Here is a 15,310-nt window from a genome sequence, read left to right on the forward strand (position 1 = left end):
AAAATACAGCAATTTTTTTTTTCCTTCTTTTTTTGGACTGTGTGCCTCAAGCTGATAGTCTGGTTGAATTTTTCATAACTTCTGTCGCTATTCTGTGTGTGTGCACCTGAATCCAAAATGATCTTTTTTGCAAAAGAAATGTAGCTTGAGCAGTGTCTGTTGCCAACATCCTGCTCAGTTTATGCTTATAATATGAGCTCTACACAGACACACTGCTGTCCCATGGAGCCAACATGTCTGATCAAAGGTTTATACTAAGAGGCACAGTGAAGAAACACAATCTGATTTGCTGTATGCCTTGTAAATAATTTAATAATCCATGGCCTTTACTCTGTGATCTTGCAGAAAGCAAAACATCATAAATTACACGAGTTCCCTGCCAAATATGTTTCTTTTAATAGTTTGATATACAGCAGAATACCATTGCTGTGAATTCTTACACCTTTTGTAATTTCAACATGTAATATGCGCCTCTGCCTATGAATCAGTACAATGGCAGCTTTTGAAATTTTTAGCTGATGCAACTCCATGTTTTTGCTGGATGGATCAGACCAATCATCAGCCAAATGGGAGTGTGAAGTTATGCATCTGTAGATCTGATGCAGGGGAAAGGCCTTTTTATAAAAAGCACATGTGCCTAGAAAACCATATTTGGAAAAAAAATGCCTGGTAAAAACATGCCTGAGCATATGAAGATTACTTAAAATTTTATTATAATGTTGTATTACATGTGTGGAGTAAATACAGAGACCTCACTGTAAAGTAGTCCAGCTTGAAAGAAGTTTAATATAAACAGGTAATACATTATGTTGAAGCTGAAAGGAGGTACAGCTTATGTTGTGCTTTATTTCTGGATTACTCTGCTCTGGGTTTCGGGTGATGGGTTACCGTTGAGGCTCACAGGGTCTCTGGGTGTTTGCAAATTTTGGGCACTAACATGATATGTGTTGGGGAAAATGCTTGGGTGCAATGTGTGTGTTTGTGTGTATCGCTGGTGTGTGTATATGGTGTGTTTTGTCCCTTCTCCTCAGACGTAAGTACATCATGTGTAAATTGTCACCATGTCAACATAAACTAGAAGGAGTTTCTCACAATGAAGAAACATTGTATTACATTAACAGATCATAATATAAAGTTCCCGCAATACACCACAGTAAATTACTCAACTTAACGACTCAGCAATACAATCCACAAGAAACCAAAAAAGGGTGTTTAATGGCAGGCAAATGGAAAAATGATAAAAGTGTTCTTTATGTTTTTGCTTTTGCTTTGCTCCTTATGTCCACTAGGGGGAGCTGGAGAAGCAGCTGCTGCAGGCTAACCCCATCCTGGAGGCCTTTGGAAATGCTAAGACAGTCAAAAACGACAACTCCTCCCGATTTGTAAGACTTACTGCGGTGTCTCGTTTTTTTAGGCTTCTTACAAGCTTGCCTGTTGTCCAACTGAACTGTTCAACACCTCCCCTCCCTCTCCTCCTCCTTTTAGGGAAAATTCATCAGGATCAACTTTGATGTCAACGGTTACATTGTCGGTGCCAATATTGAAACCTGTATCCTTGAATACTGTGTGGTCACTGCTTCTCTTTCGAATTAAAGACTTGTAACACTTGATCTTGCTTTTATTACAGAATTTAGGAGTCCAAACATTTAGAATCACTGCAGGAATTTGAAAGAGTCTCACTATAATATAAAAAATTGGTTTGCAGAGCTTTGTCGTGCCTAGGGTGAGAAAACCTTAACAGATTGACTACTAGACTTGTTGGAGAAATCCCGTGCCATCCGTCAAGCCAAAGATGAAAGGACCTTCCATATCTTCTACTACTTGCTCACAGGGGCCGGAGATAAATTGCGTGGTAAGTACCATATTAAATAACACTGTGTAATAACAGTATTTCTCAGTAGTAGTGATTGCATTTCTTGCTAAAGGGTTACAATTATAGAGGTCCTTCCTGGAAAGATCTTTACCTTCTCTTTTGCCGTCTATCTCATACCGATCATCATTCTTTCTCAGCTGACCTCCTCCTGGAAAATTACAACAACTACCGTTTCCTTTCCAACGGGAATGTCACAATCCCTGGACAGCAGGACAAGGACCTGTTTACAGAGACCATGGAGGCCTTCCGGATCATGAGCATTCCAGAGGATGAGCAGATAGGTGAGGCAGAGCCCGAATAATTTTCTCTTCTGATCTTTAGTCGTGACATTGCCTGTGTTTGTCTAGGTATTGTTAGCACAACATAAAAGATTTACCATGTTTGTTCTGTTTTTTTGTGCAGGCATGCTGAAGGTGGTGGCTTCCGTGCTGCAGCTCGGCAACATGAGCTTCAAGAAGGAGCGCCACACAGACCAGGCCTCCATGCCTGACAACACCGGTAAGTCCGACCTTAACCCTTCCTCTGCGGGTCATGAATCTGAAACAGCTGACAGTGCAAACACCCTAGAAAATATTTACAAAAGTTGATGATCCTCCAGTCATTTTGTTTTTCTTTTCTTCCTTCTGTTTTCCTCTTCGACAGCTGCTCAGAAGGTGTCCCATCTCATGGGTATGAATGTCACAGACTTCACCAGAGCCATCCTGTCACCCAGGATCAAGGTAGGCAGAGACTACGTCCAGAAGGCCCAGACCCAGGAGCAGGCAGAGTTTGCTGTGGAGGCCCTGGCCAAGGCCACTTATGAGAGGATGTTCCGCTGGCTGGTCATGAGGATCAACAAGGCCCTGGACAAGACCAAGAGACAGGGAGCCTCCTTCATCGGCATCCTAGATATCGCTGGCTTTGAGATCTTTGAGGTAAACAAGTGACAAACTGTAAATGGCTTGCCTCCCTGTACACATCCATACACTTGTGCTTTAGATCAACGGTCTTCCTAACCTTTTGTGACATGTCTCTCCAGTTGAACTCATTTGAGCAGCTGTGCATCAACTACACCAACGAGAAGCTGCAGCAGCTCTTCAACCACACCATGTTCATCCTGGAGCAGGAGGAGTACCAGAGGGAGGGCATCGAGTGGAGCTTCATCGACTTCGGCCTGGATCTGCAGCCCTGCATTGATCTCATTGAGAAACCTGTGAGTTTGCAAACTTTACTCGCATGTCAAGTTGTCATTTGTTGTCCTCAACCAAGCATTTGGACATCTTTGTTATAACAATGTGTTCAGCACTTCACAGTCTTTGTATTTCATACATTAACATCTGCACTCTCCCTACTGTATCCAGGCCAGCCCCCCTGGTATCCTGGCTCTGCTGGATGAGGAGTGCTGGTTCCCCAAGGCCACAGACAAGAGCTTTGTGGAGAAGGTGCTCCAGGAACAGGGCACACACCCCAAGTTCTTTAAGCCCAAGAAACTGAAGGATGAGGCAGACTTCTGTATTATCCATTATGCCGGCAAGGTAAACATACAGAGTTCATGACGAAGTTTTACAGTTTTCCAAAGATATGAGAGTCTAAAATTATAAAGACATCAATTCCTGCCTGTTGTTACTCCTCAGGTGGACTACAAAGCAGATGAGTGGCTGATGAAGAACATGGACCCCTTGAATGACAACGTTGCCTCACTGCTCAACCAGTCCACTGACAAGTTTGTCTCTGAGCTGTGGAAGGACGGTGAGTTCAGCCAAATGAACATATTGTTGTGGTGACCAAGGAATCATTAGCCCCTTTTATATAGAGATCCCACATTATTGCCCCAAAGAAGACCATCATGATGCCAGTTTTGCTTTTTTACACTGAACCAAAAAAAGCTGACATAATACCGCCCCTGTGTGTAATTTTTTTGGATAGCATGCTTGCGTAACCTATAACACAACATCATCAGCATTAAGTGTGTGTTCTAGCTTCCCCCATTCCCTGTTACTGCCTTTTTAGATAAAACAGAGGCGGAATTACAGTGCAACATTCCCACTTTGAACTATCCTTGTAAAAGGGGCTACTGTTTCACACGGGACAGTGTTTGATGTGGGAATAGTTTAATGGTACTTTCCTGTTCGTGGTTTTTACTTTCTTTCTCTTTTTTTTTATTGTCTGGTGTATGGACCTTTGTTTTTACCTTTTTTTTCAAATCCCATCCTTTTCTTCCTCTGTACGGCCCCATTTTGTCTGTCATTCTTTTTCCAAATTTCTTTTACTGGGTCTCAGAGGTACAGAATTGTCAGAGAGCCTATTTTTATCAGCGTTTTCCTATTCTACACTCTGACTCAGGTGACAAGGTTTCTTTTTCATTTATTAAGTCTTTCCCTCTTTACTACATCTGTCTGTTTCAACATGCTCATTTCCACCTAAATCCTTTTCGCCGTCCGTGGTGCCTCCATCCATTTCTCCTAAATGATCAAAGCTGTGTTCGGGGTTTTTAACCTAAGCTTCCCTTTTTAGAAGATGTAAGATTTTGTGAGGTGCTTTTGTGTGCAGTGACATACCTTCTAGTCGTCTTAGGACTTGTTGCTCTGTCATTGAACTCTCCTTTTCTCCCTTTGTGTAATAGTGTTGTTTGGGACTCCTGGTGTTGGTCATGGGTACTGCAGCAATGGGTATATACTGCATGGGTTTGGTTTGATTTTTGATTTTGTCATCACAAAAATACATGTCCACTGCAACCCTCAAAGTGTGTCACCTTTCCAACACACACACATATATTTAAGTGAACCACCACACATAATTTCACTCAGAACTACAAACTGGCAATGTTAACGGTTAAAGTCCACTCACGGCACTATTTTTATTTATTGTTTATTATGGTGTGACTGTAATATCCCCACGCTTCGCTGGCTTTTTGTGACTCCCCTCCATCATCTCTTCTGTCATCCCACAATCCTCATTGGTTTCCCTCCGCATTCACTCAGTTTTTGTGTGGTGTTTCACTGGTTCTGTTTTTTTTTGTTTTTTTTTTTGAGAACAACACTGCCTCTTTTCTCTATAGAGGAAGTGGAGAGACGATGGTCATGCATTTGGTTTGAATTTGCCTGGTTACATATTCAAATCATTAAATGAAACCTGCTGGATTCTTACAAGTCTTTCTCCTCTCTGTCTCTCTCTCTCTCTCTCTCTCTCTCTATTGTTCCCTCTTTCAGTGGACCGCATTGTGGGTCTGGATAAGGTCTCTGGCATGTCAGAGATGCCCGGAGCCTTTAAGACCCGCAAGGGCATGTTCCGCACAGTGGGCCAGCTGTACAAGGAGCAGCTGTCCAAGCTCATGGCCACTTTGAGGAACACAAACCCCAACTTTGTCCGCTGTATCATCCCCAACCACGAGAAAAAGGTATCAGAGAAATACTTGGCATTTATGACACCGCAGAATTAAGTTTGTGCTGTATCTGTTATATCTGATAATAACCCTCCCTTCTCTGTTCTCCTCCTCTAGGCTGGTAAACTGGACCCCCACCTGGTTCTGGACCAGCTGAGGTGTAATGGTGTGCTGGAGGGGATCCGTATCTGCAGACAGGGCTTCCCCAACCGCATCGTATTCCAGGAGTTCAGACAGAGGTAACAGAATGATGAGCACATTATTCCAGTTGCTACTTGTCATATGACAGAAAATATAAAATCCTATCATCTCCCCCTCTCCAGATATGAAATCCTGACTCCCAATGCCATCCCCAAAGGCTTCATGGATGGAAAGCAGGCCTGCGTGCTCATGGTAAGGGCGTATAACATTTTGGCAAAGCCCCACAATATCGATAATTACGTCACTGTGCAGTGGGATTGATCAGTGCGTTTTCTGTCAGATCAAAAGCCTGGAGCTGGACCCCAACCTGTACCGGATTGGTCAGAGTAAAGTTTTCTTCAGAGCAGGAGTTCTGGCTCACCTGGAGGAGGAGAGGGACATGAAGATCACAGACATCATCATCAGTTTCCAGGCCTGGTGCAGAGGCTACGTGGCCCGCAGGTAGGAAGAAACAAGCACAACTTTTTATGACATTTTAACACACTTTTGAAAGTGTAGGAAATGACTTGTTTGTTGGTCTATAATATATAATGGAAATGTGTTATTAACTGCGTCTGTTGTAAAACATGTATGAACTGTTATCTGATATTGCTGTGCAGGGCTTTTGCCAAGAGACAGCAGCAGCTGACCGCCATGAAGGTGATCCAGAGGAACTGTGCCGCCTATCTCAAACTCAGGAACTGGCAGTGGTGGAGACTCTTCACAAAGGTGGGCCTCAGTCTTCCTCCTCCTTCAACATCTTAGCCAACAGCTTGTCTACTGTACTTTTCACAAGCGTATCCTCTATTTGCACATGCATCCTCTTTGTCTTTTGTAACCCCCTCTTTTCTTCACTATTTTTTCCTCAGGTGAAGCCCCTGCTGCAAGTCAGCAGGCAGGAGGAGGAGATGCAGGCCAAGGATGAGGAGCTGGTGAAGGTGAAGGAGAAACAGGTCTATGCTGAGCGGCAGCTCCAGGAGCTGGAGGAGAAACAGCAGCAGGTAAACTTGAAGAAACCACGTTCTTGATTGATTGATGTTCATTTTCTGTCCCCTGCCAGGAATTGACATGAAATGAACATTGAATTAAGATGCGCTTCTTGACTAGAATGAACTATGCACAACATTAAATTCATCCTTTTTGCGTTTGACCTCTGACATGTGTTCTACAGCTGAGTCAGGTATTCAGCACCATACCATGCTGATTAATGTTGCTCTGCTTGCAGCTGAGTGCTGAGAAGCTGGCCCTGCAGGAGCAGCTTCAGGCAGAAACAGAACTGTGCGCCGAGGCCGAAGAGATGAGAGCACGTCTGGCTGCCAGGAAGCAGGAGCTGGAGGAGATTCTCCACGACCTGGAGGCCCGTGTGGAGGAGGAGGAAGAGCGTGCCTCTCAACTGACAACAGAGAAAAAGAAGATGCAGCAAAACATTGGAGTAAGTAGTCACACATGAATCTTTATATACAACCACTAATTAAGTAGACACGTCATAGGATAGTTACTGTTTGATTAGAGTGAGATTATCCTATTTGTCAGACTTATCAACCCTGCTGTCATTTATCTTGAAATAGGACCTCGAGCAGCAGCTGGATGAGGAGGAGGCAGCCAGACAGAAGCTGCAGTTGGAGAAGGTCACCCTGGAGGCCAAGATGAAAAAGGTAGAAGAGGATGTCATGGTCCTTGATGACCAGAACAACAAACTAAACAAGGTGAGAATGAAAAGAACAATAACTATGGCTTTCCAGCTTATGACTCTTCTTCGAACTTCCTGTGAAAATAAAGTGTGTGTCATCTGTGGGGGATACTTATCGTTTACCACATTTGTGAATACAGGAGAAGAAGCTGCTGGAGGAGAGGATCTCCGAGTTCACAACCAACCTGGCAGAGGAGGAGGAGAAATCCAAGAGCCTGCAGAAACTCAAGACCAAACACGAGGCCATGATCACAGACCTGGAAGGTAGGAATACAAAACAGGAACATGATGCGCCACTACAGATCCCACTGATCTTAACAGTTATCACAGATTGTAACTTTCTCCTCTCACATTTATTCTTTTTCTTTTCTGTCAGACCGTCTGCGCAGGGAGGAGAAGGGGCGCCAAGAGCTGGAGAAGAACCGACGCAAGCTAGACGGTGATTTCACTGAGATCCAAGACCAGATTGCTGAGCTGCAGGCCCAGATCGCTGAGCTCCGCGCCCAACTAGCCAAGAAGGAGGAAGAGCTTCAAGCAGCCCTGGCCAGGTCTGTGTGGACTCTACAACTCATTATTTTGAGTAATTTTGAGGTTTAAACTGTTGAAGAGTATGTCTTTGTAGTAGTATCGTAGATTATTTTAAGTTTCCTCTGCCCTCTGCTACAATACTCACGTTTCTTCTGATCTACCCCTCCCTGAAGGATTGAGGAGGAGGCAGCCCAGAAGAACCTGGCCCAGAAAAAGATCCGTGAGATGGAGGCTCAGCTCTCCGAACTCCAGGAGGATTTGGAGCTGGAGAGGCAGGCCCGCACCAAGGCAGAGAAACACCGCCGGGACCTGGGAGAAGAGCTGGAGGCCCTCAAGACCGAGCTGGAGGACACTCTGGATTCCACTGCTGCCCAGCAAGAACTCAGGTAGACATGTTTTGTACAGGGAAAACTTACAGCTAAATAAAACCACTAAATCTGTATCCCATTTGAACCCATTTCACATCTTGACACAAGCTGATTCACCTCTCCTCTCCCTCCTCAGGAGCAAGCGTGAGACAGAGGTGGCGCATCTTAAGAAGACTCTGGACGACGAGGCCAAAGTGCACGAACAGCAGCTGGTTGAGATGAGACAGAAACATGGTCAGGCCTTTGATGAGCTAAACGAGCAGCTGGAGCAGGCTAAGAGGGTAATTTAAACTTTTTAAAACTTTTTCTAGCCTTATATTCACCTTAATTTCTTTCCTTTTGTTTGAATTTGCCTTAATGCACTATTTGCTTGTTCCACCCTGCAGAACAAGTCGTCAATGGAGAAGGCCAAGCAGGCTCTGGAGTCCGAGAGGAACGAGCTCTCCATCGAGCTGCAGTCGCTGATGCAGGGTAAAGGAGAATCAGAGCATCGCAGGAAGAAGGCTGAGGGCCTGGTCCAGGAGCTGCAGCTCAAACATTCAGAGAGCGAGCGCCAGAGGATGGAGCTGGCTGAGAAACTGACCAAAGTGCAGGTACTTTTTGTTGCCAACGTAGCTAAATGCCCTAACTAACTGATTATCCCACACTGTGCAAATGTGCATGTCCATACAAACTGAAAACTTTGATGTCTTTTCTATTCAGTGGTTCACTTGTGGTTCTTTTTTGTCCACAGGCTGAACTGGAGAATGTCAGTGGTGTGCTGAGTGAGGTGGAGGGCAAATCCATCAAGGCAACCAAAGACTGCTCTGCTGTGGAGTCCCAGCTGCAGGATGTTCAGGTACACTGCCACAGATCAAACACACACACACACTGCAGTGGTCAAAAAACTAAATAAAACTTTCCCTCCCTTCAGATATTTTCAGAACACACAGACCATATTTGTTTGAGTTTAGATACTAATGATTAAACCCTCATCTGTAATTCTTTCTTTAACATTTATTGTTATGTTATCGGCTAACAGCCCTTTTCTTTGAATCTCTTATTAGTGCACTTAAATCTTCATTTCAAATCAGTGTTGCAAAAACATCCCATGCAATTTCCTACATGCTCTTACCAAGTACTAACACTAATTTTTAATTTTGTAAGATGATCGTAAAAGGAAAAAGTCTTTATTCTGTTGCAACTAATACTAATACTGCTTCTAATAATTGAGTATTACATGTCTTTGTTTACAACAGGAATTACTCCAAGAAGAGACACGCCAGAAACTGTCACTGGGTACACGTCTGCGCCAGCTGGAGGACGACCAGAATAACTTGAAGGAACAGCTGGAAGAGGAAGAAGAGGCCAAGAGGAATGTAGAGAAGCAGCTTCAGACAGTGCAGGGACAGGTACGGAGAAAAAGCACAGATTGTCTGCCGTTAACTTTTTTCAGGCCAATAGGTTAGGTTAGGTGGATGGATGACGGGCGTCTTATTTCTTGGTGGCCTGGTTATTGATCTCATCCTGGTTAGATTTTGACTAATTGCAAGTGAAGATCAATAATTGCTCAATACATTTACTGAATGTTGAGGTGCAGCTAACAGCAAAGGTTATGTTAAAAGACTCGACATGCTTCTCTCCATACAGCTGGCAGATATGAAGAAGAAGCTTGAGCAGGATGCAGGTTGCCTGGAGAGCGCTGAAGAAGGAAAGAAGAGGTTCCAGAGGGACCTCGAGTCAACAAACCAGCGCCTGGAAGAGAAATGTGTAGCCTACGAGAAGCTGGACAAAACCAAGACGCGTCTCCAGCAGGAGTTGGATGACTTGCTCGTAGACCAGGACCACCTCCGACAAATTGTCTCCAACCTGGAGAAGAAGCAGAAGAAGTTTGACCAGGTGAGGACACATTTTTAGGTTTTTACAGACTTTTGAAGTGTTATGATTAAGATTTGAGGGAGCTCCAGTCATGTCCATCTTCATTTTAGCTCCACAGACTATATATTTAAACACTGTTGTCTTGGTTTTCTCCAGATGTTGGCAGAGGAGAAGACCATCTCCGCACGCTACGCAGATGAGCGTGATCGTGCTGAGGCTGAGGCCCGTGAGAAGGAGACCCGTGCACTGGCTTTAACTCGTGAGCTGGAATCCCTGATGGACATCAAGGAAGAACTGGACCGCAACAACAAACTCCTGCGGGCTGAAATGGAAGACCTGGTTTCCTCTAAGGATGATGTTGGAAAGAATGTAAGTCGACACCGTTTGCTCTCAGAGATGTTTGTGCATTTAAAATCTATCCGTGTCCTCCTCCCTTACAAATCGTCTTTTTTTTCTCATCTCTGTCCGGTCCCGCAGGTGCACGAGCTTGAGAAGTCTAAACGTGCAATGGATCAGCAGCTGGAAGAGATGAAGACTCAGTTGGAGGAGCTGGAGGACGAGCTGCAGGCCACAGAGGACGCCAAGCTGCGTCTGGAGGTCAACATGCAGGCCATGAAGGCTCAGTACGAGAGAGACCTGGCAGGACGTGACGAGATGGGAGAGGAGAAGAAGAGGGCTCTGGTCAAACAGGTACTGATACAATCTGACCCATAAAACTTAACTGTCATAAGGAGTCAGGAAGCTGCTCCTTCATCACCGCTCTGAAAAACATCCCCACATCTCCCATATTCACAAATAATTTATGAAATGTTTAGCAATAGACTAAAATTTAGTCATTGACTAATTGACTCATTTGAAATCAGACTTGCCAAAAATGACAAATATTTCTAAATGAAATTCTTTTTAAGAGGTTATAAGCATACAGGCTCAGTAGCTGAAATTAAACGTATGCATGTATGTTCAGGTCCGAGAGATGGAGATGGAGCTGGAGGACGAGAGGAAGCAGCGTTCCGCAGCCGTGGCAGCACGTAAGAAGCTGGAGCTGGACCTGAAGGAGCTGGAGGCAGGCATTGACATGGCCAACAAGAACCGTGACGAAGCCCTCAAACAGCTGAAGAAACTCCAGGTGAGTCATTTGTTCAAAAATCTACAAACAAAAAACTGAATCTTTAACCCAAGTTTGTTCCCAGTCTCCTCTGACTCTTTTTTTTTTTAACCTTTTTTTTTCTCAGGCCCAAATGAAGGATCTTATCAGGGAGCTGGAGGACACTCGTATGTCCAGAGAGGAGATTCTTGCCCAGAGCAAGGAGACTGAGAAGAAGTTGAAGGGCATGGAGGCTGATATGCTCCAGATGCAGGAGGTCAGCATGCACTCCTCTTCACTATTCTATTGTATTAAAATAATTGAGTCTTACTAGCTGTAACTCTGAACTCATTCATCCCTGTGCAGGAGCTGGCAGCCGCAGAGCGAGTAAAGAGACAGGCCCAGCAGGAGAGAGACGAGCTGCAGGATGAGATCAACAACCAGGCCACCAAGAAGTAAGACGGCCGTCATCCTCCAGTGAAATCACAGCGATGTCAGTCATGTGCATCATCTGTTATTGACCCACTTCATCTCTCCTATCCCTCTTCTCCCCCTTCCCACATTTTTATTTCAGTGCTCAGATTGCAGAGGAGAGGAGACGGCTGGAGGCTCGTATCGCTCAGCTGGAGGAGGAGCTGGAGGAGGAGCAGTGCAACACCGAGCTGGTCAACGACAGGCTGAAGAAAGCAATGCTGCAGGTCTGTAGAGAGGGCAGCTTTTGAAAAGCTCAAATTAGAGCGGAGCATGGAGCAGTTAATTAACATGCCCTAAATTCTATCAGGTCATTCTTTAAGAAACACTGAATCCTTGTCGTTTGAGGTATAAAAATAGTTAAGTTTATTTAATACTGACTCATGTCACTTAAGAAGTGTTGAGCATAAACTGATGAGTCCCTGTCCCACTTTGGGTTTTTTTAGACTGACCAGATGAACGTGGAGCTGACTGCAGAGCGCAGTTCCTCTCAGCGCCTTGAAGGAGCTCGTTCCCAGCTGGAGCGTCAGAACAAGGAGCTGAAACTGAAGCTGCAGGAGCTGGAGGGAACAGTCAAGTCCAAGTACAAGGCCAACATGGCTGCCCTGGAGGCAAAGATTGCTCAGCTGGAGGAACAGCTGGACATCGAGACCAGGTGAGAGCCTCAGCCACGGAAATCAAAGCTAACTGAAAAAAGCAGTTTCATGAATAATTCAACGAATGCTTAGAAAGTGATCATGGGTATTTGAGTTCTAAAATATTCTTTATAGGACTTAATAAATGTGTTAGATTGATACTTAAAGATTCACTGATAAGTCTCATAGTCTCATGGTACAGATGTTAGGGTTACACTATCTTGCAGTATGTGACATTAGAGAACATCTTTAGTCTGACCAGAGTTGTGCTTTTGATTTAGGGAGAGGCAGGGTGCCACCAAGCTGGTGAGACGCACGGAGAAGAAACTGAAAGAAGTCATCCTGCAGGTGGACGACGAGAGACGCAATGCAGAGCAGCAAAAGGACCAGGTCAGAAGTTTTCCATCATCATTATCTATCTGATGTTTTATTGAGTCAGTGATGGACACTTGTAACTGACATCCAGGAGAAAGAATATCAGCACCTTTTTGCACATCTAACTATATCTCTGCTTGTTTGTATTTTGTAGGTGGACAAACTGAACTCTCGCATGAAGCAGCTGAAGCGTCAGCTGGAGGAGGCTGAGGAAGAGGCTCAGAGAGCCAACGCCAACCGAAGGAAACTGCAGAGGGAGCTGGAGGACGCCACAGAGTCGGCGGATGCCATGAACCGTGAAGTCTCCAGCCTCAAGAGCAAGCTCAGGTGGGCAAAGAGACCACCTACAGATCTGCGATTTCACCTGTTTTGAAATGAAGAACAAATACAAGATAGTATCCTTAAAAGTACTAATATATTTTTTCCTTTGTTTTTCAGGCGTGGCGACCTTCCCTTCACCATGCGCCGCATCGTCTCCCGCGGCGGTGGCCCCGAAAGCGACGAGGAGGCAGAGCCCAAGAGCGAGACCCCCGAGCCCAAGCCTGAATGAACAGCCACTGTGCCACCTGACTCCTTTTTAGACAATTGAACTGCATCAATAAATAGACCGACCCAAACACACACACATGAACACACATTACTGTACCTACTGACCAGAGAGGCATAAACTAGAGAACGTTGTCAAAACCAGAGACGGGGACCAAGTACAGTCCTGTGACAGTCTGATCTCTTTAACACTGACAATCTATGCATTCTTTAAAACACTTTGACACAAACAGAAACAAGTAAACTCGGACAATCACCATGCTGACAAATACACACACACACACACTCTCACATTATCTTTTTGGGCCAAATCTTTCTTTTTGCTTCATTTTTTTCATTCTCTGGGAAAAAAAGAAAAAAGAAAATATTTTTATAAGGAGACATTCCAGCTCTAATAATAGGCCTGATGTAGGATCTATTTTTCTAATTGAGAAAAACGAGAAAAAAGAAAGAAGTATAGGTAAATGAAGACAGATTACTGGAAGGGGACCAAAGTAATATCTCATCTATAGAATTGTATTTTATGCAGAAGTTTTTATAATGGTTAAAAAAAAAAAAATGGAAGTACTACCTTTTTATTACAGCTCTTGCTCGCGCTCTCGCCTTTATAATGAAGGTTTATATGCTGAAATGTATCCAACAATTTAGCTGCAGTTAGTACTCGACACGTGACTTTTGCTTTTGGGCTTTAATAATTTGATATACGCACGTTTCATGTGGATGTTTTGAAGGCAGATTTTTTTGAAGTAACAATTGGAGACTCAATGACGTATACTGAAGGCATTTGATTGTGACTGTGCGGAAGTTATCTTAATTTTGCACTGAGAAGATAAAAACAAAACAAAAAAACATTTTAGCCTAAACATTATAAACCACTGCGTTTGTGTGTTTGATTGAAATACTGACAAAGAAGCTCAGAGGTTTTTGGAAAGCCCGTGCACATGTTCATGTACTAAGTGCACTTGATCGCCAACACACACTAAGGCCTTAAATTGCAGCTGAATTCTACTGGGCAGGGCTGACGGCTTTCTTTTTTCTGGACATCATTGATTTTTTTTTTTTTATGTTTATCAATATCAGTGTTTTTGGTCATGTTCAGGGTAAAGTTTAAACGGGGTGGTGGGGTAGTTTATTACTCGCAGCACACACTGTATTCTCAGGGCACAGCTGGGAGGTGAGCTGACGCTGCAAAACAAAAGGCAAACTAATTGCATCTGGGGACGTATTTCATCACTGTAACCTATCTACGCTGTACTCTGACTAGTGGATAGGCCTCAATGTAGACACCGGGGGGTTTAATTGAGAAGATGTTCCAGATGATCAGCTCTTTTATGTCATCATGATGTAAAAATACAACCTCCTCGCAGACTGTGCTCGGGGGGGCGGCTTTGGGCTCACACTGCTGGGAAGTGAGAGGAACGTGTTGTTACTAAAGAATAACAGCTCACAATTTGAAAGGATCACTCTTTCGCACTTAGAAAGGAAGGAAATTTGAAAAGAAAAAAAAATCGTATCTCCTCAATTATTTTGTAATGTTTGTCTCTGCACCTCTAGAATGGAAACCATGTTGTGACAATGTTGGTATTTGGTAATGCAATTAAAGAGGCTTTCTAAACCGCTACCTGTGTCTTTTATAGTCATTTCATATTCAGTTTTAAAAGTTCACATCTTGACTGCTGTTGAGGGCTGTTGAAGTTGTTTTGGGTAAAATGACATGACGCATGATGACCAGCAGAGGGCAAGCGGGACTTGTTCACTCCAAAGAGACAAACGGAGCAAGTCAGAACCGGTTTCACGCATAGGTTTCACGGTGGAGTAAACTGTAGTAAACAAGAACATTTGGGTGAGAACACTGCTTTTTTTCCAAGTACAGTACCATTGTATTGTTTTATATTGAAGCTTTTAGCTTAGCACTTTAAGACATGACTAACCAATGTCTTGAAAAATATAGAAAAAATATATATATTAGAACTACGTTTTGTGATTAAAATATACACGTCAATTGTCCCTGGTATTGTTTAATGTAGTACTTTAAACATGGGTTTTATAGAGAAGCTTTACCTCGAGTGTTTGAATTGACGACCAGACCATGGTTTCAAGGAAGTTTGGGATATTTGTATGTTTTGCCAAAGGAAAAATAATATCTATAAATTCCTCTATCACACTGAGTGTATCCACACTTTCTGAATGCAGTTTTTTTTCAATTTCACTAAATTCAAATGTCTTCTGTGTACAAGGTGTTTTGTGGACTGGTGTGAACTAAATTTCTGGATCAATGTTATTATTTCACCTGTTAAGAAGACTTTGAAAGTCTTGAAGTGCAAGCCACGGTCAGCTGGAGA

At 43.7% G+C, this 15,310-nt stretch overlaps 1 protein-coding gene across 2 annotated transcripts in view; it reads left to right on the forward strand.

The window, feature by feature from the left end:
- Positions 1–14,589, forward strand: part of LOC128378311 (myosin-9-like) — a 30,582-nt gene extending 15,993 nt beyond the window's left edge. For both annotated transcript variants that reach the window (XM_053337787.1, XM_053337788.1), the window contains 35 exons: positions 1,290–1,382; positions 1,486–1,549; positions 1,754–1,852; positions 2,011–2,154; positions 2,276–2,371; positions 2,516–2,787; positions 2,892–3,065; positions 3,214–3,387; positions 3,487–3,601; positions 5,062–5,249; positions 5,352–5,473; positions 5,558–5,627; positions 5,716–5,876; positions 6,035–6,143; positions 6,284–6,415; positions 6,640–6,846; positions 6,983–7,120; positions 7,245–7,368; positions 7,481–7,652; positions 7,806–8,018; positions 8,137–8,281; positions 8,387–8,593; positions 8,734–8,838; positions 9,239–9,391; positions 9,630–9,878; positions 10,014–10,226; positions 10,335–10,547; positions 10,822–10,983; positions 11,090–11,218; positions 11,308–11,396; positions 11,516–11,639; positions 11,859–12,067; positions 12,329–12,437; positions 12,577–12,749; positions 12,861–14,589. In XM_053337787.1, the coding sequence (XP_053193762.1) occupies positions 1,290–1,382; positions 1,486–1,549; positions 1,754–1,852; positions 2,011–2,154; positions 2,276–2,371; positions 2,516–2,787; positions 2,892–3,065; positions 3,214–3,387; positions 3,487–3,601; positions 5,062–5,249; positions 5,352–5,473; positions 5,558–5,627; positions 5,716–5,876; positions 6,035–6,143; positions 6,284–6,415; positions 6,640–6,846; positions 6,983–7,120; positions 7,245–7,368; positions 7,481–7,652; positions 7,806–8,018; positions 8,137–8,281; positions 8,387–8,593; positions 8,734–8,838; positions 9,239–9,391; positions 9,630–9,878; positions 10,014–10,226; positions 10,335–10,547; positions 10,822–10,983; positions 11,090–11,218; positions 11,308–11,396; positions 11,516–11,639; positions 11,859–12,067; positions 12,329–12,437; positions 12,577–12,749; positions 12,861–12,972 (5,259 nt within the window). In that variant the 3' untranslated portion in view covers positions 12,973–14,589. The remainder of the gene's footprint in view (positions 1–1,289; positions 1,383–1,485; positions 1,550–1,753; positions 1,853–2,010; positions 2,155–2,275; positions 2,372–2,515; positions 2,788–2,891; positions 3,066–3,213; positions 3,388–3,486; positions 3,602–5,061; positions 5,250–5,351; positions 5,474–5,557; positions 5,628–5,715; positions 5,877–6,034; positions 6,144–6,283; positions 6,416–6,639; positions 6,847–6,982; positions 7,121–7,244; positions 7,369–7,480; positions 7,653–7,805; positions 8,019–8,136; positions 8,282–8,386; positions 8,594–8,733; positions 8,839–9,238; positions 9,392–9,629; positions 9,879–10,013; positions 10,227–10,334; positions 10,548–10,821; positions 10,984–11,089; positions 11,219–11,307; positions 11,397–11,515; positions 11,640–11,858; positions 12,068–12,328; positions 12,438–12,576; positions 12,750–12,860) is intronic.
- Positions 14,590–15,310: the final 721 nt, after the last annotated feature.

Source organism: Scomber japonicus, chromosome 18 (genome assembly GCF_027409825.1).
Source record: "Scomber japonicus isolate fScoJap1 chromosome 18, fScoJap1.pri, whole genome shotgun sequence".
Classification (NCBI taxonomy): domain Eukaryota; kingdom Metazoa; phylum Chordata; class Actinopteri; order Scombriformes; family Scombridae; genus Scomber; species Scomber japonicus.